The sequence below is a fragment of the Sitophilus oryzae genome, unplaced genomic scaffold, assembly GCF_002938485.1.
Source record: "Sitophilus oryzae breed Bouriz unplaced genomic scaffold, Soryzae_2.0 scaffold_465_pilon_pilon, whole genome shotgun sequence".
NCBI lineage: Eukaryota > Metazoa > Arthropoda > Insecta > Coleoptera > Curculionidae > Sitophilus > Sitophilus oryzae.
In genome coordinates, this window is record NW_022147046.1 from 1,744,219 (window position 1) to 1,769,381 (window position 25,163).

General features: G+C 32.2%; 1 protein-coding gene across 1 annotated transcript in view; it reads left to right on the forward strand.

The window, feature by feature from the left end:
* Positions 1-25,163, forward strand: part of LOC115885946 (glutathione S-transferase-like) — a 102,429-nt gene that overhangs the window by 65,115 nt on the left and 12,151 nt on the right. The window contains exon 2 of the mRNA XM_030904984.1: positions 13,454-13,607. Coding sequence (XP_030760844.1) covers positions 13,466-13,607 — 142 coding nt within the window. The 5' untranslated portion in view covers positions 13,454-13,465. The remainder of the gene's footprint in view (positions 1-13,453; positions 13,608-25,163) is intronic.

The following is a 25,163-nucleotide window of genomic DNA, read 5'->3' on the forward strand; positions in this document are numbered from 1 at the left end:
GTATCCATATTAGCGACACTTTGTTCCTATCTCATTGTTGATTCTTCATTGTAAGAAACTTCTTACAATGAAGAATCATCATAAACGTGCTTTTTGTTGCTTCAAGTGCTTTCAACGCGGCTTGACTATCCGAAAATATGCATATTGTTTTCCCGGTGTATTGTCGTTCTACCAGCAGTTGCACACAGGTTTCAATAGCATCTAGCCCAGCTGGGAAAATTGTGGTGTGTTTTCCAAGACTGTGGTCAGTCTTTGGACTGCTGCAGTAAATTCCTGCGGCAGATCCTTTTTCGTTTTTGGATCCGTCCGTAAACCAACATATTTCCGCATGTCCGTATTCGGAAACAGGACGTTGTAAGTGCGTGTCAAGAGTTGGACTGGTGGAGTGAGATCCGAAACCATTCCCAAACTCTCTACCGACTGTACTTCGTCTACTAGTCGGTTTTGTGTGAACATGATTGTTCCTTGGCCTTCTCGTGCTATATTTAGAAACCTATATGTAGCCCATCTCGCCTCTCTTTCCAAAATAATTTGAAGAGGAGCTAAGTCGAGTAGGGTTTCCATAGCTTTTGACAGCGTGGAATGGAAGGCACCAGTCACCGCTAAGCATGCTTGTCGTTCTAGTTTCTACGAGATTTAACTAACGAGATGACTACTGCGCTCTCATAGGCCAATGTGGATAATCGATATAAATAAATAAATAAATTAATAAATAAATGCCTTTATTGTCAAAAAATTTTTCAATTTGTAGACAAAGGTAAACTAACCACTCAAACAAACAAAAGATAATACAAAAATTATACAAATAATATTGTCAGTCTTATTGTTAAAATAAACATTTATAAATGTTTATAATGTCAAAGAACAAAAAAATAAAAATAATATTCAAAAATATTTAGCTAGTTTATAGTAAAATATCAATGATCTCTAAATAAATTCATTTCGATGTCATTAATAAATATAGCAATAGCAAACATTAGACCAGTGTTTACAAGATCAAATTTGATTTTCAAAATATAATTCATTTACGGCGTAGAAAGCCTTGTCTAGTAAATAAGAGTTCAATGCTTTGCGAAATGAAATAAATGATGTTATGGATTTGATTTCAAATGGCAGGTGATTGTGCATTTTTTTCGAGTTGTATAATATTGAACTTTTAACTAACTCTGAGCGTGGAGTAGGTAGATAAAGATCTTGCTCCGCGTTCCTGAGTGGATAAGTGTGAGATGGCCTTTCTTGAGAAGCTGATACATGTTTACGTATTAGGCAAACGGATTCAAATATAAATAAGGAAGGAAGAGTTAATATTTTTAATTTTTTAAAAAAGTCCCGGCAATGAGTTCTGCTGTTTAGTCCCAGTGAATATCGAACAGCTCTCTTCTGGAGTCTGAAAATGCGGTGAAATTGAGTCGCACAACACGTACCCCAGAATGGAAGGGCATACCTGAGGTGCGACTCAGAAAGTGCATAATAAACAGTTCTAGCCACTGACAAGTTAAGCTCATTAGAAACAGACCGTAATGCAAAACAGGCAGAGCTCAATTTTTTCGACAAAGCTTCGATATGTATGTCCCATTTCAGAGAATTGTCCACAACAAGCCCCAAGAATTTTACAGATTTTACCTCGTCAATGGTGGTGTTGTTAAGTACAAAAGGCTGCAACGAGTTTTTATACGACAAAGCTTTAGTTTTAGAAATGTTGAGACGCAGGAGGTTCGAATCGCACCAAGATTTAATGGTGATTAAGTCATTTGATATAATCCTATGAAGTGCCGTGATGTCTTTGTTGCTCCAAGTGAAGCTAGTGTCGTCCGCAAAAAGACGTATTTTGCCACTGATGTTTATGTTAGCAATGTCGTTAATAAAAAGAAGAAACAAAATAGGGCCTAGTACTGAGCCTTGTGGTACTTGATAAAATAACGTTAAACCAATTATAAAACCCATCTTCTAAATCGAATTATAAAAAGATAAATCGCTTGACGTACGTTTTTCTCCAGGCAAATCGTGTGGCTACATTTTAACCGTAGATTATAAAGTTGCGTGGCCATGCGAGAGCGTACATATACGGCCGACTAAAAATAGTATCTGTATATCGCCGTTTTATCGGCTGACGTGAGCTGTTGCGTGCGCTCTTTAAGCGCTAAATTAAACGATAACATCTAGAGGAGAAAAGGAAGTGAAGGACGTGGGTCGAAGGGTATAAAAACAGGGAGGTTGTGTGCGATAAGGCTGGGGAAAAGACCTTTAACTCCCAAATCCATTAAAACGTAGAGATAGGATTTACGTACAGGGTATCTTTTGAGAGGTGACGCGTGACGATCTGTTAATTTAGCAATGGATGGGCATCATGACTTAAATGAATTTAAAAATAAGAGCGTATGTGCATAATAATATTTTATTTATGTTTGAGGTGGTTGTTTTTAAGGAAGGAACAACACATGGATTAACCTAAAAACTTGGACATCTCACTACAAGGCTCGTATACCCAGGTAAATGTGTTCAATATTTCTTGTAATTGCTGTAACGTTTTTGCAACTAGAGCGCAGTCATCGGCGTATTGAAGTTCTGTGATGAATTTTGTACGTGTTTTGTATTTCTTTTTATGTTGAATAGACCGCCGTCGTATCTGTATTTAATAGAGGCGGGCAAAGATTGAACGAGTATTAAAATTATCTAGAAATTCATTTACCCACTAGTAGCTTTAAAAAGCATTTTTGGTAAACTCTGTCTCAAATAGTTTCTGAAAAATAAAATTAATTTTTTTAAAAAGGTCCGATTAAATTTATATCTCCGAAACTAAAGTTCCAAAAAAATTCGTAATATATCTATAAATTCATTTACCCACTAGTAGTTATAAAAAGCATTTTTGGTAAACTCTGTCTGTAATAGTTTCTGAAAAATAAAATTAATTTTTTTAAAAAAGTCCGATTATATTAATATCTCCGAAACTAAAGTTCCAAGAAATATCGTAATATATCTAGAAATTCATTTACCCACTAGTAGTTATAAAAAGCATTTTTGGTAAACTCTGTCTGTAATAGTTTCTGAAAAATAAAATTAATTTTTTTAAAAAGGTCCGATTAAATTTATATCTCCGAAACTAAAGTTCCAAAAAAATTCGTAATATATCTATAAATTCATTTACCCACTAGTAGTTATAAAAAGCATTTTTGGTAAACTCTGTCTCTAATAGTTTCTGAAAAATAAAATTAATTTTTTTAAAAAGGTCCGATTAAATTTATATCTCCGAAACTAAAGTTCCAAAAAAATTCGTAATATATCTAGAAATTCATTTACCCACTAGTAGTTATAAAAAGCATTTTTGGTAAACTCTGTCTCTAATAGTTTCTGAAAAATAAAATTAATTTTTTAAAAGGTCCGATTAAATTTATATCTCGAAACTAAAGTTCCAAAAAAATTCGTAATATATCTAGAAATTCATTTACCCACTAGTAGTTATAAAAAGCATTTTTGGTAAACTCTGTCTCTAATAGTTTTTGAAAAATAAAATTAATTTTTTTAAAAAGGTCCGATTAAATTTATATCTCCGAAACTAAAGTTCCAAAAAAATTCGAAATATATCTAGAAATTCATTTACCCACTAGTAGTTATGAAAAGCATTTTTGGTAAACTCTGTCTCTAATAGTTTCTGAAAAATAAAATTAATTTTTTTAAAAACGTCCGATTAAATTTATATCTCCGAAACTAAAGTTCCAAAAAGATTCGTAATATATCTAGAAATTCATTTTCCCACTAGTAGTTATAAAAAGCATTTTTGGTAAACTCTCTCTCTAATAGTTTCTGAAAAATAAAATCATTTTTTTTAAAAAGGTCCGATTAAATTTATATCTCCGAAACTAAAGTTCCAAAAAAATTCGTAATATATCTAGAAATTCATTTTCCCACTAGTAGTTATAAAAAGCATTTTTGGCAAACTCTGTCTCTAATAGTTTCCGAAAAATAAAATTAATTTTTTTAAAAAGGTCCGATTATATTTATATCTCCGAAACTAAAGTTCCAAAAAAATTCGTAATATATCTAGAAATTCATTTACCCACTAGTAGTTATAAAAAGCATTTTTGGTAAACTCTGTCTCTAATAGTTTCTGAAAAATAAAATTAATTTTTTTAAAAAGGTCCGATTATATTTATATCTCCGAAACTAAAGTTCCAAAAAAATTCGTAATATATCTAGAAATTCATTTACCCACTAGTAGTTATAAAAAGCATTTTTGGTAAACTCTGTCTCTAATAGTTTCTGAAAAATAAAATTAATTTTTTTTAAAAAGGTCCGATTAAATTTATATCTCCGAAACTAAAGTTCCAAAAAAATTCGTAATATATCTAGAAATTCATTTACCCACTAGTAGTTATAAAAGGATTTTTGGTAAACTCTGTCCCTAATAGATTCTGAAAAATAAAATTAATTTTTTTAAAAAGGTCCGATTAAATTTTTATCTCCGAAACTAAAGTTCCAAAAAAATTCGTAATATATCTAGAAATTCATTTACCCACTAGTAGTTATAAAAAGCATTTTTGGTAAACTCTGTCTCTAATAGTTTCTGAAAAATAAAATTAATTTTTTTAAAAAGGTCCGATTAAATTTATATCTCCGAAACTAAAGTTCCAAAAAATTCGTAATATATCTAGAAATTCATTTACCCACTAGTAGTTATAAAAAGCATTTTTGGTAAACTCTGTCTCTAATAGTTTCTGAAAAATAAAATTAATTTTTTAAAAACGTCCGATTAAATTTATATCTCGAAACTAAAGTTCCAAAAGATTCGTAATATATCTAGAAATTCATTTTCCCACTAGTAGTTATAAAAAGCATTTTGGTAAACTCTCTCTCTAATAGTTTCTGAAAAATAAAATCATTTTTTTAAAAAGGTCCGATTAAATTTATATCTCGAAACTAAAGTTCCAAAAAAATTCGTAATATATCTAGAAATTCATTTTCCCACTAGTAGTTATAAAAAAGCATTTTTGGCAAACTCTGTCTCTAATAGTTTCTGAAAAATAAAATTAATTTTTTTAAAAGGTCCGATTAAATTTATATCTCCGAAACTAAAGTTCCAAAAAAATTCGAAATATATCTAGAAATTCATTTACCCACTAGTAGTTATAAAAAGCATTTTTGGTAAACTCTGTCTCTAATAGTTTCTGAAAAATAAAATTATTTTTTTTAAAAATGTCCGATTAAATGTATATCTCCGAAACTAAAGTTCCAAGAAAAGTCGTAATATATCTACAAATTCATTTACCCACTAGTATTTATAAAAAGCATTTTTGGTAAACTCTGTCTCTAATCCATAAAATTTGAACGATGAGCCGTAAAAAAAGAATCGTGAAAATTGAATCGGATCACAATGCGATTGTTGGTTCAAAGAGTCGTGAGAATTGATTCATTGCTTACAATACGATTCGTTCAATTGAATCGGGGCCAGTACGGATCCATAAGATTTGAACGATGAGCCGTAAAAAAAGAATCTTGAGAATTGAATCGAATCACAATGCGATTGTTGGTTTAAAGAGTCGTGAGAATTGATTCATTGCTTACAATACGATTCGTTCAATTGAATCGTATTGTAAGCAATGAATCAATTCTCACGACCAATGAATCAATTGAGTCGGGCTCAATATTGAATCGGGCACCAATATTTGGACTTGAACAAAAGCCCTAAACAAACATCATGGGCATAAAATGCAAACGATAAGAAAGTTATTTACAAGAAAAAACCTTATTTATAATGTGCTTAGTACGGGAGTATCTGTAAGGTATTTATTTTCCAGGTTAATATTTTTATTAAAATAATATTACCCACTAGAAACCATTAAATGTCGAACTAAAACTGCTCAATATGATAAAAAAAGGCGTCAGCGATGGTTATAAAATGAAGATCGCTGTCACTTTATATGCAAAATTATATGGGGAATGTCATCGATGTTCATTTCCAAGCCAACTGGACGCCATTTTTTTCCATCATGCGGTATTTATCTGCGGTTTTTAGTATATTATATACTATTTATTATGATTACTAGATTAGATTAGATTCTTAGAGGTGGCTTTCGGCCTGATCCACTGCGACCTTCTCAGATCTATTGTGGTCCTCTTCTGATCCTTAGATTACATTCTCCAGTCCTATCCTTTTCACAAAGTTTAGCAACTTGGAGACTGAACCCTCCATGTAGCTCCCTGGCAATGACCTATCATTGCCTATTACCGAGAACCGCACATTTGCCAGGCTGTCACACCGACATAAAATGTGTTCTGACGTTTCTTCTTCAGATTGGCAGAATCTACACATAGCTTCGTCTGGCAGTCCTATCAGATTTAGATGCCTATTTAACTTACTTTAAATGCCCTGTTAGTAGACCCACTACAGCTTTGACTGTCTTTCTGTTCTTGCTTATCAAGTTTACTATTTTTGCGAATGTTCTACAATGAACCTTTTCGCCTATCTCTGCCCTGGTGAGTTTCCCCACCATTCTAGAGATTTGTTGGCCACCTATCGTTCCGTGGCCATTCTCGTGACCGCCTTTGTAACGCCGCAGAAGGGTTCTGAGCCTATGAATGGCATTGATAAGCCTTGCTTGGCCCTTTCATCTGCCTTTCCGTTACCTTTATGACCCTCGTGCCCTGGCACCTAGGTCAACGTAACAGTGCTACATCCGCCTAAAGTATTCAGAGCACGCACACAGTCCCGCACTAGTCTAGAATAATTGATCTCCGCGTAGCTGAGTGCCTTTAGCGCCGCTTGGCTGTCTGTGAAGATGGCCACAGAATGATTTGCTCTTTGTTGCCTTATTATTTCTTCTACACAATAGTGGATTGCCGTTATTTCTGCTTGGAAAATTGTGACATCCTTAGATAGGCTTACATGAAAGGATCTCCCTTGTTTCGGCCCTACTATCCCAGCTCCTACGCCTTCTGACGTTTTTGAGCCGTCTGTATACCAGGTTGCCTCAGCTTGAATGGGTACACCTTTACTCTAGTGATGGGCAAAACTGTTATTTTTAGATAACAGTTAAAACTGTTATAGTTATTTATAAAAAACACCTTAAAAATAACAGGTTTCTTTATTTTATTGCTAAATATCTGAAAGAGTATGAGGCGGTCACCGCCAGGCGTATTAACGCAGTTGCAAGTTCCAACAATGACGTGCTCGGTGGTAGTATTTCCAGGGTGTCAAAACATTTCTAAATATCGATTGTTATCTAAAATACCTCTCTAAAAACGGTGGTTGTTTACAAATAAGCGCTGTTTACAAATTGCGATGTAAAAAAAGCCAAAATGCCGCCACTTCGGACGTCTATAGCTATACATTCCGATTTACCTACGCCCTGCCCCTGAATTGCGTAGCAGTGTACAGGGTGCATCTCACTCGACGGGCGAGAAGCTCTTAGTTATGATTTTACCATTTGCGGTCAAAAAATAGCAATATAAGAAAATTTGTAGTATATTCTTCATAAGTAAACCAACTACACACTAGACTTCAAAATAATTTTACACTTATACTAGCGTGTACCCGCGACTTCATTCCCGTCGAATTAATAATTTGTAATGGTGATGATAAAGCAAAGCAAGACCAACCGTTTTTTAAATAACAAATATTGTAATAAAAAATCAGCTTTAAACGTCAAGCAGTTTAAGCAGAATCGTGATTACTCAATGGTCATATTTTATGAAACACCCTGTATATACATATTTTTAAAAACCTTAAAATATGTAAAACAACAAAATAAAATATACGTGTTTAAGAGTTTTTTCCGAAAAACTCACCGGTTTTTAAATAAAAAATATTCTAATATTTGAGGGTGGTTTCACCCCCTTAGAGTTCGAGTTTCGAAAAATCCCTTCTTATCGAACCTCTACACCCTAAAGTCAATCCGTTTTCCAAAAATCAGCTTTTTACGTCAAGTGCTTTAAGCAGAATCGTGATTAATCAATGACCAGATTTTTCAAAACACCCTGTATACATTTTTAAAAAATCTTAAAATATTATTTTGAAAATTTTTCAGAATAAATAAATACCTAAATATTGAAACTTAATAACGTACTGAAACATACAGCGCCATAATATCCCGACCTCCTCCCATTATGCTCGTAACAGGTTGAAAAACAATGTATCTAAAACAACTGATGCGTTATTCTCCAACTTGTTTCGAACCTCCATCGACAATCGACCGATGCAGCAGCGTTACCTTCCCACTCCGATTATCTCGACCGCCGCTCTGTTATGCTCGTAACAGGTTAAAACAACGTATCTAAAATGACTGCTTATTTTCTATACGTTATTCTCCAACCCGTTGCGAGCCTCCATCAACAATCGACCGATGCAGCAGCGCTCCTTTCCCACTCCTGTTATCTTGACCGCCAGGCGTTATGCAGCAACTGTTTCAAAAAAGCTGCTTCTTTTATATCCTATTATTTTTAAGCTGTTGCAAGCCCAACACGACCATCGACGGCATCGACGGATGCAGCTACGTTCGCCGCGCCGCTCTGTAGCGCATACCCCACTCCGTTGTCCGTTGCATCTCGCCGCCTGTATCGATGGTTGTCGAAATAACATGTTTTCCATCCATACTAGTTGTTTTTTGGAATTGCTTCGAGCAGCATCGAATTTCATGGCGGTGCAGAGCGCCGACTTCGTTTCACGAACGGTCGATCTCTGCGTATCATTATTTTATATCTGTTATTTTTTAAAAGTAGTAACGGTTGCGTTATGTTATTTCTAAATAATTGTTATAAAATAACAGATAGTTAAATAACAACCCATCACTACTTTACTCCAGTCTTCCCTTCCTGGTATGGATCTTTTTCTATTTCGGAATAAAGATTTAAATCAAAAATCATTTTAAAAAAGACTTTAATTTTCAGTCTTCATATTTTGAAAAATGACTTAAAATCAAATGACTTAAGTCATTAAAATGATTTAAAACAAAAAAAGACTTAAGTTTTTTGTGAGCTTGCAGCTCTGCTTGAGAGCATAATAATTAATAACCACTCATTCACTTCTTTACAATATAAAATACTTGAATAATTTGCATAAACTTGCAGTTTTTATACCTTGTCCAGCTATATTATTTAATCTTGAATCCAAATAAAATTCATGTTGCCAAACATAAACAAATATTGTACTTATCACTTTTCAGTCCATTACTTTTAATGCTATATTTTGCGTTGGTGAAAAATGATTTAACGAATTTCTAAATATAGATAATCGAATAATGTGTTATTTTTGGATATATATTCGTATGCCTGAGTGTACCAGAAATGATAGATTTACTACAAATAAACAGAGCCAATAGGTTTTCAACATTTAATATTTACTGCCAATAATAACCTTTTTTTTTTTGATCGCGCATTTTGCAATCTCTAATGGGTTGTTCTAAAAATGGCACACCATTTGTTAAAGAAGAGTTATGCCTCATCTCGCAGTCATATTTCATATAACATAAATTGCAGGGGTATAAATTTCCCCCGTGATACTAGGAAAGGCAAATTATATAACTTTAAGTCAACTGTAATTACTTGGATCTGCTAACGGCATTTTGTGAAACGGATTAAAAGTTTTTAAATCATTGTAATGAACACTTTGCCATAAATTCTCCAGATTTGCTTTATAAAAAGATATATGGGGTACTTATTATAAATGTACTAAAGCTCTTGAAACTAATGTAAACATTATTTTTTACCTCTGTTAATCATGATCTCTCTTCTTTTGCTAAATTTTTATTTAGACACCTATTTAATTTAAAATAATGTACCTATATTTCGGCGCCAAACAATGAATTTCGCCATTTCTTGAAATGTCTAGTCAATTCGCGTATTCCCAAACACTGTAACAGAAAAAAAGAAATATATAACATTACACTAGCGTGTATCCGCGACTTCGTTCGCTTTGAATTAATCATTTGTAATGGTGATGATAAAGCAAAGCAAGAATTTCCATTAACATACAAACTCGATAAAATTTTCTCACATTTATGTCAGCATGGGAAAAACAATATGGCGATATTATTATATAACTTGGTAATATTTGAGGGATAGTTTCATCTTGTTGGAATTTGACTTTCGAAAAATCCGTTTGCCAAAAATAAGCTTTTTACGTCAAGCAGTTAGAGCAGAATCGTGGTTAATCAATTATCCAACTTTTTGGAACACCCTGTATGACTTTTTAAAAAATTCAAAATATGTAAAAAAACAAAATAAATTATGCGTGTCCAAACATTTTCCCGAAAGACTAACCGTTTTTTAAATAACAAATATTGTAATATTTGAGGGGCGTTTTCACCCTCTTGGAATTTGAGATTCGAGAAACCCCTCCTTATCAAACCTCTACACCCCACAGTCAATCCGTTTATCAAAAATCAGCTTTAAACGTCAAGCAGTTTAAGCAGAATCGTGATTACTCAATAATCATATTTTATGAAACACCCTGTATAAATATAATTTTTATTGTTGTCGATCCAATAATATATAATGTGTTCTTTTTTTATAAATTGGATTAGGATCGAAAGAAATCAACAGAAGTCCTTTGTTTTAAATTTGTCGACGTTTCGCAAAATTTATTTGCATCTTCAGGACACTACAAAGTTAAGAGAGCAAAAATACAATCAAATAAAAGTTTTTCCAAAAATTTAACAAACAACTTAAAATACATATCAGTGGAATTCCACACATATACAATTGGTAAAACTACCCTAATGTTAACAATTAAATAAAATATATGTATATGTTACTCACATTTAAATCTGGACTTTCTTAGTCATATCCATTAATACACGGATGGTATAGAGGGGAGTGGTATATATCCCTTTTTTCCTTTTAAAACACATAACACACTTACATAAAAAAAAACATATAACACAATTATGTATAGAGAAATATCACGAAAATCTTTTCCTTTCACAGACAAGCAGTGCAGATGTACCTACGTTGACCGTATACAGAGAGCAACTAATTCTAGTTGATAAAATACTAATATAATTTTTACCTGGAGATAAAGAACAGTTGAAAAAAGAAACATATAAAAATATTATTTGGATTTAAACCATTATTTTGAAGTTATATTATTTAATTTTTGAAAGAATATTAAAATATGCTGTACTCAGGTTTTCTACGTCTGTTCTTTTATTAACGCAATTTTTGTTTTTTTGGATTTCTATCATCTCTGCAAATAATCTTTTCTTATAATTAGATTGTGTTTGTAAAATAGTGGTATTGTCAAAATCGAAGTTATGGCCTGTCTCTATTTTGTGTTCTACTAATGCGGTAGGATTAGATTTCAAAAGAAAGTTCCTTTGATCATTTTTATGTTCATTCAATCTTTGTTTTAAATATCTACCGGTCTGCCCAACATAGCTTTTAGGACATTGAGTACAAGGAATGTTATATATTATGCCGGTTTCAGTTCTTTTTTATTCTTTGATTTTGTTTTGAAAGAACCGTCTCTTTATGGTGTTATGACTCCTTGTTGTAATTTTTATTTTTCCTGTTTTTTTGTAGTATGACCCTTAAATGTGTTTTTAATTTGTTCTGACAGACAGTCGATATAAGGTATTTACAATAAACTTCTCTATCATTTTGGTTAGTAGATTTTACAACGGTTTTCTTGTTAAGAATTTTTTTAATCATAGATATTGGATAATTATTTTTAATCAACATGCTTTCGATATATTTTAAATTTTTATTATGAAAATTAATTGATGATAGTGATATAGCTCTGATTTTTAGGTTATTAATAACATTAATTTTTTGTTTCAAAGAATGTTCGGAGGAATTGAGAGATTTCTCAATTATTCCTCCGAACATTCTTTGAAACAAAAAATTAATGTTATTAATAACCTGAAAATCAGAGCTACATCACTATCATCAATTAATTTTCATAATAAAAATTTAAAATATATCGAAAGCATGTTGATTAAAAATAATTATCCAATATCTATGATTAAAAAATGATTAACAAGAAACTGTTGTAAAAACTACTAACAAAAATGATAGAGAAGTTTATTGTAAATACCTTATATCGACTGTCTGTCAGGAACAAATTAAAAACACATTTAAGGGTCATACTACAAAAAACAGGAAAAATAAAAATTACAACAAGGAGTCATAACACCATAAAGACAAAATCAAAGAATAAAAAAGAACTGAAATCCGGCATAATATATCCCTTGGTACTCAATGTCCCAAAGCTATGTTGGGCAGACCGGTAGATATTTAAAACAAAGATTGAATGAACATAAAATGATCAAAGGAACTTTCTTTTGAAATCTAATCCTACCGCATTAGTAGAACACAAAATAGAGACAGGCCATAACTTCGATTTTGACAATACCCTATTTTACAAACACAATCTAATTATAAAAAGATTATTTGCAGAGATAGAAATCCAAAAACAAAAATTGTTAATAAAAGAACAGACGTAGAAAACCTGAGTACAGCATGTATAATATTCTTTCAAAATTAAAATATAACTTCAAAATAATGGTTTAAATCAAATAATTTTATATGTTTCTTTCAACTGTTCTTTTCTCAGGTAAAATTATATTAGTATTTTATCAACTAGAATTAGTTGCTCTCTATACGGTCAACGTAGGTACTGCTTGTCTGTGAAAGGAAAAGATTTTCGTGATATTTCTCTATACATAATTGTGTTATATGTTTTTTTTTTATGTAAGTGTGTTATGTGTTTTAAAAGGAAAAAAGGGATATATACCACTCCCCTCTATACCATCCGTGTATTAATGGATATGACTAAGAAAGTCCAGATTTAAATGTGTGTAACATATACATATATTTTATTTAATTGTTAACATTAGGGTAGTTTTACCAATTGTATATGTGTGGAATTCCACTGATATGTATTTTAAGTTGTTTGTTAAATTTTTGGAAAAACTTTTATTTGATTGTATTTTTGCTCTCTTAACTTTGTAGTGCCCTGAAGATGCAAATAAATTTTGCGAAACGTCGACAAATTTAAAACAAAGGACTTCTGTTGATTTCTTTCGATCCTAATTCAATTTATAAAAAAGGAACACACCCTGTATGAATTTTTAAAAAATCTTAAAATATGTAAAAAAACAAAATAAAATATACGTGTTTAAGCGTTTTTTTCGGAAACTTGACCGTTTTTTAAATAAAAAATATTGTTATATTTGAGGGGTGGTTTCACCCCTTTAGAACTGGAATTCCGAAAAATCCCTTCTTATCGAGCCTCTACATCCTAGAATCAACCTGTATGCCAAAATTGAGCTTCTTACGTTGAGTGGTTTGAGCAGGATCGTGATTAATCAGTGAGTCAGTCACTTAAGGATTTTATATATTAGTATAGATGTAAAAAAGTAATATAAAAAAATAAAAATGTGAATAGTGCTATCTGTGGTGCTATATTATAAACTTGACTTACCCTGTTAATTCTATTTCTAATCTATGATTTTTTTTTCAGAAACCGTTAAAGATGGCTGACGATCACCAGTATAAGCTGCTCTACTTTGACGTCCCTGGGCGCGGAGAACACATTAGGTATATTTTTGCGTATGCAGGGGTAGATTTTGAAGATTATAGGGTGCCGAAGGATCAATGGCCTGAATTGAAAAAAAGTAAGTCAAATTAATACCTATAAATCGATTATGAATACTAAATGTCTTGTAAGCAATGTGACATATCTAGAATTTTTTAGAACGGATATACCGCTATCAAATGTAAATTAGCTTATTTACACTTTTTTTCCATAGCAACTGTAAAAATTGCCTTATATCTATCAAAAATTGTAGATAAAATAGTACTTTAACCGCAGGGGTAGATTAAATGATACTTTAACAGCGAGGATAGGTTAAAAACTTTATTTCTTCTCGAACGTTTTTTAATTGCTTCCATTTCTGAAAAATTTTGTATTCTTTTCCCTAAGTTATGCGGGATTCAAATGGAAGTAGTTTGGATGTGGCGTTTGTCGCCTCAGCCTGAATATCTGTTGGTAATTTACTTATTTCGTTTTGAGCCACTTCTGTCTCCAATTCAATCAGCAATCGACACGAAAGAGAATTAAAAAATATTGACTCAAAACTGACAACCAGGGGGGTGACAGTAAACCGGAAAATTGGAAACAGTTGTGGCGCGGTTCTACCCAGGCAGAAAGCATGGCCTTCTAGACTGTCCTAGACAAAAATCTGAATATTTCTGTATGATTTCTGTCAATTTCTGCTACGGAACATTTTTATGCAGGTCGGCGTTCTGTTCTTTTGTCTTTTGTCTGTGTGTCAGCGTCAGCTCCCGAGGCCTCTGGTAAGGTCGGGCGCCATTTTAATTTTTGCCGTTTAGATTTGATTGGAAGTTTGTTTCTGATATTTCGGCTGAAATTTATAAGTACAAAGATGTTTTTTGATATAAAGTTCCTTGTTAACACTTTAATAAAGTATATATGATATTAATTACATGAAGAAAATGATGAAATCGACGTTTCTGCGTGTAGTAGGTATGGGCCATATTATATGTAAAAATAGGTAATATATTAACTGTTTTTATATTTTTTTAGCTTTAAACCCAAGGATCTTGGGATATTCTTTGCCAAGGATTTTTCCGTATCTCTACTTTAAAGACTGATCGGTGATTTTGAGCAACTGAAAGCAAGTTATACAAGGTAAATTATGATTATTGAAGTATTATTAGCCTACATTAATTTTCTACAAGATGAACAGATATGCGTAATTACATATTACATAGGTACCTATTATGTATTTTCATAGCAATAATGCTATAAATCTATGTATGTAGATTATTTTTAAAATACAAATGAGGTATTAGATGTATATGTATTATATTTTTTATTCATTTTATTTACATTCAAGTCCTGTTTGATTTAATTCACAAAAGTCTTATGTACCTATATTTATATTTTTTACATATTTTTTTTGATTCCAGGTTTTGTGTGGGTTCCGGTTGCCTTTTTCCTGCTTCCAGTTATTTAGTTTTATGTCCGTGAAGCTGTGAAAACATTTATTTATCTTCAAGTTTCTGTAAGTCAATGCACTGTTACTTTACTAATTCGCTTTAACACAGCATCTCTGATATTATTTAAATATTTGATATTGATACAGTAGTTTATTGGATTATAGCTCTTTAATTGTGTTGATTTGCATATTTACATTGTTCTAAATTCCAAATAAATATTTTTGAGTAATTTTGTTGTATTATTTACTACTAGAAAGAGTAAAAAGTATATTAACCCTCATTTAAACCTCCTGAACAGCCCGCCATTAAAAACCGGAAACGGAAATAAATTTCATAAAACTGAAATTGTCATGTCTATGTCATGTCAAATGTCCCAGACGCCATATCTGAAAATTAGTTACCCAGGCAGTCACGCTGTTTCCATAATTTAACATTGACTTGACACTTCTTCTTGTATTTATTATTTTATGCTGACAACTACAGAGACAGCTTTATTTATTTGTCAAATTACATAGAAACCAACGCCAACCCAGCACAATATTTTTTCTACTCTATATAAAAGTATTTTTTATTGACATCGGGCCAATCAATAATTTTTCCAATTAGCTCGATATATTGATGATGTTCCCAGTATTATTGATTAATCAATACTACTGTTATATTATTCAATTAAGCCCGCGTAAACAAACATAACATATACAATTTTATATACTAATTCATTATAATAAAATTAAATAATAAACTCATATTGTAATTATATTCCGACAGATTGAGTGAAAAGTTTGTTCTTGAATATCTACTCTACATGTTATAAACGCGTGTTAAAATATTAATCTAGTGGAATTGTAATGGAATATTTTGGAGCAGACAACAAACCAAGCTTGTTGAAACTTTGTCGTGTGTTTCCGCCCTTAAATTGGTATTTTTTCAGAAGATCGTAAAAACTGTTTAGAATGAAGGACCCGTTTCTATGGGAAAAACTAAATATTTTTCTGTTAGGTTTAAAATCCCATGTCCATAAATTAATATAATACTTGCTTTGAAACAGCTAGAAACGACTAGCATCAATCATTAAAGCTGTAAAACCCTAAATTTTAACTTCGAGATTATATAAGCAAAAAACCCCTAGAAAGCAATAAAACTCTAAGACGACACTCTTCTCACGATAGACCTCCCACGGGCCAATACAAACAGATTTTGGATAAAAACAAGTATAATTGTTAATTTAAATATTAAAGTAAAGTTCACGTAATGATATTCTGAAAATTAAGGACTGTCCTCCTTTTTTTATCCAAAATATCCAAAATTATATGAAATAAATAAACATATAAGATGAAACAGCGAAACCTAATGAAATCAAAATTATAAATATGATTTGTTTTGGTTTTTTTAAGGACAGACCTTAAAATATACTTTAGTTAGGGTTAGTTTTAATCATGTGTAATTGTGTTTACGGTAATTATAATATTTACACGGATATTAGTAATAATTTGGAAATAATATAGAAATGCTCATAGTAACGACATCTGTGACAAGTAGGGCGAGCTAGACCGGGAACGACAGGGTAGTTGAGGTTTTCTCAGACCAATCAGACGGTTCCTGAAAAGCGAACCCGAAGAGGATTTGAGAATGGCTCGGCTTTTGGGGGTTCCCTATTCGTTTTACCCGCCCATTTTAAAGATTTCGAGATTTAGGAATATAGTTTTTTGGATCAGTTCGGTACTGACTTTTAAATTAGACGGTCGAATTTACTCCGTATAGATCTTATATTATCCAGTGGTTTCTTTTTAATAATTTTAGTAAGTTTTCTATTTAAAGATTTTCTTAAATATTCAATTCTCAAGTTAGGAAATTTTAAACATTTCATGTATAAAGATTTTTAATTTGTTGTTTTAGATTTTCTTTAATATTTTTTATTAACGATTTAAAACTTTCTGTTTGTTCTAAAGGCTTTAGTAAAAGTTAGATGTCATCACACAAATGATTATTTTGCAATTGTTCTTTTTATTAAATTGTAATTTAAATCCAATTGTTCAGTTAATATTTTTTTTTGACATATTAATTTTCTGGCAATGAAAATTCTAAGAGAGATTTAAATTGTATGCTAATTTTAGATAATTTAGATTAGACTAATAAGAAGAATATTTTGTATTTTTAACTTTATCATTTCTGAATTTTAATATCATTTATTAGTTATTTTTGATTAAATTTCGTTCCTTTTTTTTTATTTCATTAATTATAAATGTCTTGTTAAATCTTTTTCTTTATTTTCATTTATTTATTTTTTTATATTAAATATTGTTAGGTGTTGTGAAAAATCGGCATTTTATTTTTTTACTCTCACCTTTTCACTAAAATATTAAACTATCTAAAAGAACACTGTGATAACCGCTCGAGAGGTTTAATGTAAAGAATGAATCCAAGACCGAAGTGGAAGATCTACAAGGAGATCAATGAAGTCTTCGACACGTTCTTGTTGTTGATGAAATGCTGACGGATGTTGACGTAATAAGGTAAGTGGTAGTAGAATTGTATATTAACTGAATTTAGAAAGAACTCTTACCATAAAAGTGCGATACCTTAATTTCTATTTTTAGCTGGATATATTTTGTTTTTTTATATGTAAACGATAATCTATATTTACGCTCTGAAAAGTCGGTGTTCTCATTATCCAAGTTCTGCCTACCGCTCAGTAAATTATTTTAATTATAATTATATAAAGGCCACACTACCATGTTAACGGACAAATCTTGAAAGTTTTGTCACAGAATATATATCAACATAAACCGAGATTTAATTAACGAAATATCATCGTAACAACAGTTATTTTAGAAACGTCTAGGTTTACTTATTTCACTGAGATTTATGAAAAAAAACCTTTGCCTCGGGTGCAGATACCGCCACGTTTTGGAAATAGCTGAAAACGAAACAAAATTGAACGAGGCAAAAGGAAACGCAAAAAAACCTACGCCCTCCTCATGAGTAGTTTTCAGGCGCTTTTAAGAATCGAAAGTATGTCGAGGCAAGTGGGTCAAGAGTGTCAAGACAACTGGAAATAAAAAATGCGACAAAGTTGGGCGACGAAACGCGACCTTGCCCTGCTTCGAAGAGTTCTCTGCATTGTGTAGAGGCCGTTTAAGAATGAATATCTACAGCCTTCTCTTTTTAATTAAGCATTCTTTGAACTTTGAGTGGACTTTATCCATCATAGAGTGACTTTTGTGGAAGTTAAAATGATATAACCGGAGACTAAACACATTTTTATTAGAAGGACCTTTAGATATTTCAGAAAGAAAATTTTACATCATAACGGGAAGCAGAAATTTTAAAAGAAAAACAACTACTGTATTAGTAAAAAAAACAGCGAGATAAAGTAAAGAAAATATACGTTTCGGGGCAAAATTCATAGCTAAAATTTTCTAACATTTTTAATTAAAAGGGGAACGGCTACAGGTCACGTGCAGCACGTGACCTAGCACGAGGCAGTAAATTCTGAGTTACTTTAGAGATAGGTAATATTAAACGACGGCACTAATAATGCTGTTCACGTTTTTCCTTTAGTCTGTACAGTCAAAGTTCATCCAATGATAAATTGGCAGTTATTTATTGACAATAATAAAAAACAAAATTACTTGTTTCAACAAGAACATTGAATAAATACCAGTTCTTATTCATGTTTTTTAGAAACCTTTTTTTAACTAAGGCTGACAGGCAATTTTTAGTCGCCCAATTATTTAGTTGCAGATATATTATCGGTCCATAAGAATTTTATATTGTTTTCACTTTTGCAACTAAATAGTCGGCCGAATAAAAATTGCATGTCCTGTAAATAATTATTCCCCGCCAAGTCGAGCACAGCCGTACCATCCTTTTCTCGAAGGTATTAGCGGCACTTTTGACCACCCTGTAACTTCGTTGTGGTTAAAGCAAGAATATTAATTTTCACTACATAGTTCAGTCATTGGGGATTTTTGCTTCGAAAAAAGTCCGGAAGTTTTGAAACTTTGCAGGTTTATAGGTTTTGGGGTCCCTAACTAAAATCCATAAAATGCACATCTTCAGACTTGCCGCCGGCGCCGCCATCTTGCCAAGATGGCGTCCAAAATCGGTATCTTGTAAATATCTCGAAAACTATTTGTTTTTCGCAAAAATTTGAGGAGAGCAAAATTTCCTATAAAAAAAGTTCTATGAAAATTTTCGCTAAAGTCAACCGTTTAGGCACAAAATCCCTGGAAATTTTAGTCGATTTTCCGAAATCAAATGTCGGTTATGGTTCACTAAAACTAGTTTTAATTTAGTTTCTTCAATTTTGTCATGAAACAATGGCGTATCATTAATTCGCTCATTAATTATTTATAAATAATAAATTTTAATTATTGAAAATGTGTATTTGTTTCCACACCACCCAAGAGGTAAAGTATATGGCGCGTTTATTTTAACGTGGTCTCCCCGGAGGCCTACACCACTAGATAAATTAAAAACTTTAACTAATCCGCACAAGCCCGACGGACCTGGCTCATTGATGTCAAAGTCGAATCGTATCTGCGGTGCTGGGCTCATCAGGGTGGCCTCTCAATTCGTCCAACTCTTCATCTTCATCCGCCAGAGGGATATCTACTTCGGCAAGTCCAACTCCTCTTCATCGGATTCGTCGAGAGATAATTCAGTGACGTTGTCACAGGATTTCCCATTGCAGTATGCACAAATCATTGAACATTTTAATCCTGCTTTTCTGCATCCGCAGGCTTTACCACAGTTGTTGGTTCTGCATTTACAGGATAAAAATGCCAATAGGGATTTTGGAGCTGGATCTTTCAACGTTGAGACTGGAGTAATGCCTGTTTTTGTTTTCTTCCAACCCCATTCTTTGGCATCTTTGGTACAACCAGATCAATGCTGAACCTGGTGGTAAGTTCGCAATGGATGCTGTCCAGCACGATAATTAATTATTCATAAATTAATGAGCGAATTAATGATACGCCACTGTTTCATGACAAAATTGAAGAAATTAAACTTAAACTAGTTTTAGTGAACCCTAATCGACATTTGATTTCGGAAAATCGTGTATATACAGGGTCCGGCATTAGTGCGTCGGGCATCTGTAGCTCCTAGAATAAACAACTTGAGAATTCTGTTTAAGTGCATACTTGAAGTATGTTCTAGGATGTATTCCAGGAAAATATTTTAACTTCTATAGAGTGGCTCAAAAAAGTGTGAGTGGCCCTGGATGATTTTTTTTAAATGGAACACCCTGTATATTATTACATTTTTGGCTTCCTTTCCTATCACTTTACATAACTCTAAGATATGAATAAATACATTTTGATTAGTTTCAGAGATATTAAAAAATAAATCGAAAATATATTTTTTTCAGACCTTCTTAAAAACATTATTAAAAATACAAGAACTGTTGTGAAAACAAAACTATATTAGGTATTTACTTAGATGGTCTGTACTTACTTTGCTATAAATATGAAAATCGTAAATTATACAGGATGTTCAAAATTCTACGCCAAACTTTCTAAAATATAAAATAATTTTTCTTCGTTTTTTAAATGGAACACCATGTATATTATTTTTTCAATAGACGGAGAATTAAAAAATGAACATTTTTTGTATTTAGAGTATTTCAAAATTTTTAACGGTTTCGCAGATATTTGCGGTTTTATGTTTCATATGGCATTTCCCACGGTAAATTTTTATCAAAGCCACCCAATAATTTTTCTCTCGTATTTTAGCATTGAAAGCGCCATATCTAAATACATCTAAATACAAAAAATGTTCATTTTTAAACTCTCCATCTAATAAAAAAATAATATACAGGGTGTTCCATTTAAAAAAACAAAGAAGAAATATTTTATATTTTAGAAAGTTTGGCGTAGAATATTGAACGTCCTGTATGAATTACGATTACCATATTTATAGCAAAGTAAGAACAGACCATTTAAAGTAAATACCTAATATCGTTTTGATTTCAGAACAGTTCTTGTATTTTTAATAATTTGTTTAAGAAAGGCTCAAAAATATATATTTTTGATTTATTTTTTAATATCTCTGAAACTATGGAAATATATTTATTTATATCTTAGGGTTATGTAAAGTGATCTGAAAGGAAGCCAAAAATGCAATATTATACAGGGTGTTCCATTTAAAAAAAATCATCCAGGTCCGCCCACATTTTTTTGAGCCACCCTATAGAAGTTAAAATATTTTCCTGAAATACATCCTGGTACATACCTTAGGTTTGCACTAAAACAAAATTCTCAAGTTTTTTATTCTAGGAGCTACAGATGCCCGACGCACTATTGCCGGACCCTGTATATAATATCATACTTTACGCAAAATTGTAAAATTTCCAGGGATTTTGTGCCTAAACGGTTTACTTTAGCGAAAATTTTCATAAAATCTTTTTTATAGGAAATTTTATTCTCTTCAATTTTGCTCTCCTCAAATTATTGCGAAAAATGCATAGTTTTGGAGATATTTAAAAAATACCGATTTTGGGCGCCGCCGCCGGCCGCAAGTCTGGAAATGTGCATTTTGTGGATTTTAAGTTAGGGACGCCAAACCTATAAACCTGCAAAGTTTTTTTAATAAAAAAGCCCAATGGAGAGCATACATTCATTCTTAATTTAAAAAAATTAAACAAATTTATTATTAACCATCATTTTAAGATGGAGGATTATCGAAGCGCTTTGAAATTAATAACTTATAATTGAAGAGCTCGGGGGAAGAGGGTAACAAGCCACCTGTTCTTACTTTTGAGTTATGGCCACTTTTATATTTTGATTAAATCCTCAAATCTCAAATTTTAAATTTACACCAAAATGCTTTTGTAGTAGTATATTTATACATAAAGCTATCAAATTGTACAAACAAAACAAAAAAATATCACTAGGTAACAAAAAAACAGCCAACTTTGGCAAAAAAATGTGGCTTATTGCCTTTTTCAACTTAAAAATTAGACCTTATTTATCAGTAAAATAACGTCATAAACTTTTAATAAAATTTAAAACTGAAAAAAAAACTATAGTTCTTCGGTATCTTCAAGATCCATATTGAGATCCATATGTTCTATATTATCCTCAGGTATTTCGGTAACCTCCAACTGAACATCTGCGACGCCGAACTCTGCGTAAAATCCATGAAAAATAGGGGGGACAAAGGGTAGTAATTCCTTAAGGTTTTTAAGTTTTTTTGGATTTATTTTCACGAAAGCAGAATACTTAAGAGGCAGATCTGACAATGTTGGCCAATTCGCAAAGTGGACACCTCGTTTGCCAATGTTAACTGGCTTGAATGTTTCATTTAGGTAATGTTTTATAAACATTGTATTGGGGTGCTCTACTTCAAATCGAAAGCATCGTACTTTGCTAAAATTAACTTGTTCTTTTGTGTCTGTCACATGTTTTTTGTTTATATATTTTAGAATATCTCCAAAGGTATAAAAATCCGCCTGCGTCATAGGTACTACTTCAAAAGGATTTTTTACTTTAGCTTCTCTGACAGCGTTATGCCACTGTTCTGGTGAGTACACCTGTTTCAGATATTTTTTACGCTTTTCGATAGCGGCAAAATCCCTATCTGATGGTAGGTGGGTATGCCCTGGCACAAGAAATCGATGTTCAATGGCCTTGAACTTTTTATTGCGTATTAGCTGTAACCATAAACACATAAACACATAACCGTCCAGTTTTTATTTTGACCCCCGCAGTTGTCAGTATAAACTATCAGTTCTTCTGTTTGGGGGGCAAAATGATTAATATATTTTAAAATAGCACTTGCTATTTCATCGCTTCCACGCTTTGCAATGTGTTCTGGCCACATAAACATAAATCCTCTACCTGTATTACAGTTATGTACTCCGAGATTGTACATCCAAGCCTTTCTGAGGTAAAAAGCCTTTCCCACAGTCAAATCTGGCATTGGGAGAGCTTGTTGAAGATCAAAAGAAATAACAAGTTTCTGGTTTCCTTTTTTAGCTTCTTCGGTCTCAGCTTTTAAGCTAGCCTGCATCGCTTCTGCCCGTCGTTGATGTAAATCTAAATTAAGTTGAATTTCTTTTAGTTTTACTTCATCGTTTGCAGACGAGTCAAGTAAAGTTTTGTACTGATCACATGTATCACACGTGTCGCTCTTTGGCAACTTAAATCCAATGTTGTACTGACCGCAGAATATCCTTCGATAAGTATCTTCTTTAACTGGTGAAATATCCTGTTCTCTGCACCATGGAATGTAGAAATTTTTATATAGGGAAGCAATAGACATGTCGTGATCTATGTAAACACGATTGGGATTCTTTTTTCTGCTGTAGTGGCTAGTATACTTAGGGATAGCGTTAATATGATCGTGTACACTTTTTACGGTTTCTACAGGTAATCGATTTTTGCGGTTGTGATGTTTACCACGTTGGTCACATTTTGGAACCGTATTGCCCTGACGAATCTGTTTGCAAATATTATATAACCGCTTTTTGGAATTCTGAAGGCCATGAATGGACAAGAACTCCTCCTTGCATATTTTCACGTCAACTCCGTTAACTTTAACAGAATATGAAAAAGTAACTGTTCGAGAAGAAGTTTGCCTTTTTATTTTCTTGGGGTAGCGTCTTTTTTTAGGTAGAGCTTTTATTGTGCCAAAAAGATACGCATTCTGTTTATCAAAAGACGCCAAATTCCAGAAAGCATGGAAAAGGGTTTCTTCATTTCCTAGAAGCAATGTTCTGCAGCGTTTTTTGCAATGGCATGTGGGCCCCATAGTTTTTGGTAGAATTTTTTTACCCTTCCAATTTTCATAGGAGTGACCTAAATTTTTTCGGTGTTTTGCCTTTTCTCGTTTCCTGGTTTCTATATTCTGATGTCGCCATCTTGCCTTCTGTTTTTTTTCAGGAGTTTCAATAAAACCTCGTGATACGTTTGGATCCTGGAATAAGGAAACATTTGTTGACGAAAGAAGGAAACAAGCCACAAAAACAAGTGGACAAACTTTATTGTCGAAAAAAGGTAATAAGCCACAATACAAATAAAACAGAGGATTAAAGGTATTACACAAAAGTTTCGTCGGTAATATTTCCTAAATACACCTGCTAACTTTATATACAACGGTTAGGAGTACTTTGTGCCAGAATATAGCGTCAAAATAAAAAAAAAACAAGAAGGTAATAAGCCACTAATTACAAAAAAAAAACTACTGTCTAGCTTAAAAGGGAATAAGCCACATGATTTTTAAACATACCACAATATCACTTTCCTCGCTAGTTTCACTATCGTAACTTGAATTTACGTAATCTTTGTCCTTTATACTATCATCTGAGCCGAAGTCCGATTCAGAAGAGGTAGAATTATCACTGTTTTGTAGCACTTTACGCTTAACACCTGCTGAACTTGACGACGCCATGATTTTTTGTGTGGCTTGTTCCTTCTTGACCGGTAAAACCCGCACAGACGGCTAGAGGCAAAAACGAGTTTTTTACGCAGCGTTGCCAAATGTTGACCGATTTACGTGAAAATAAAACTGGGGCTTGTTACCTTTATGGCAATCATAAATTTCACAAAATCTCAAAATTCAAAAATGTGTGGCTTGTTACCCTCTTCCCCCGAGCTCTTCAATTATACCATATTGTTTATGAATGATCGCTTGTCAAATTTATTTAATTTCGACATTGACTCACTGACAGATCACCAATATTCTAAGCTACTTCTAGACATAGATAAAAGAAAATAATCTTCTATTAAGATAGATATGAAACTTAATAGTAAAATTTTGGGTCAAAGCGCCCCTCCGTGTTCTTAGTAGGGACTACATTTAACCCAGCGCCTTCGCCTTTTCTTCTGTAAATGTTTTTTATGTTTATATTTGAATGGATTTATTTTTAAAGTTACACTGATATATTAGTATATCAGAGTAACTAATAAAACATAAGAATATTTATATATTTTACAGTTTATTAAAAATAAATTTTGACTACAAGGTGGAAAGTAAATCATAATATTTGATAAAACTTAAATCAAACTACGAATACATACCATATATTTTTCTTTTATCTAAGATATATACCTTATCGTCTTTTGGAAACACCTGCATTTTTGCAGTTTTGTTAGTTTCTTTGCAAGATACAACACAACAAGAAAACACCATTTTTACAGTTAATAAATAATATAACTATTTCTGACTATGATATTTAAAATTTAGATAGATAGAAAATTAAA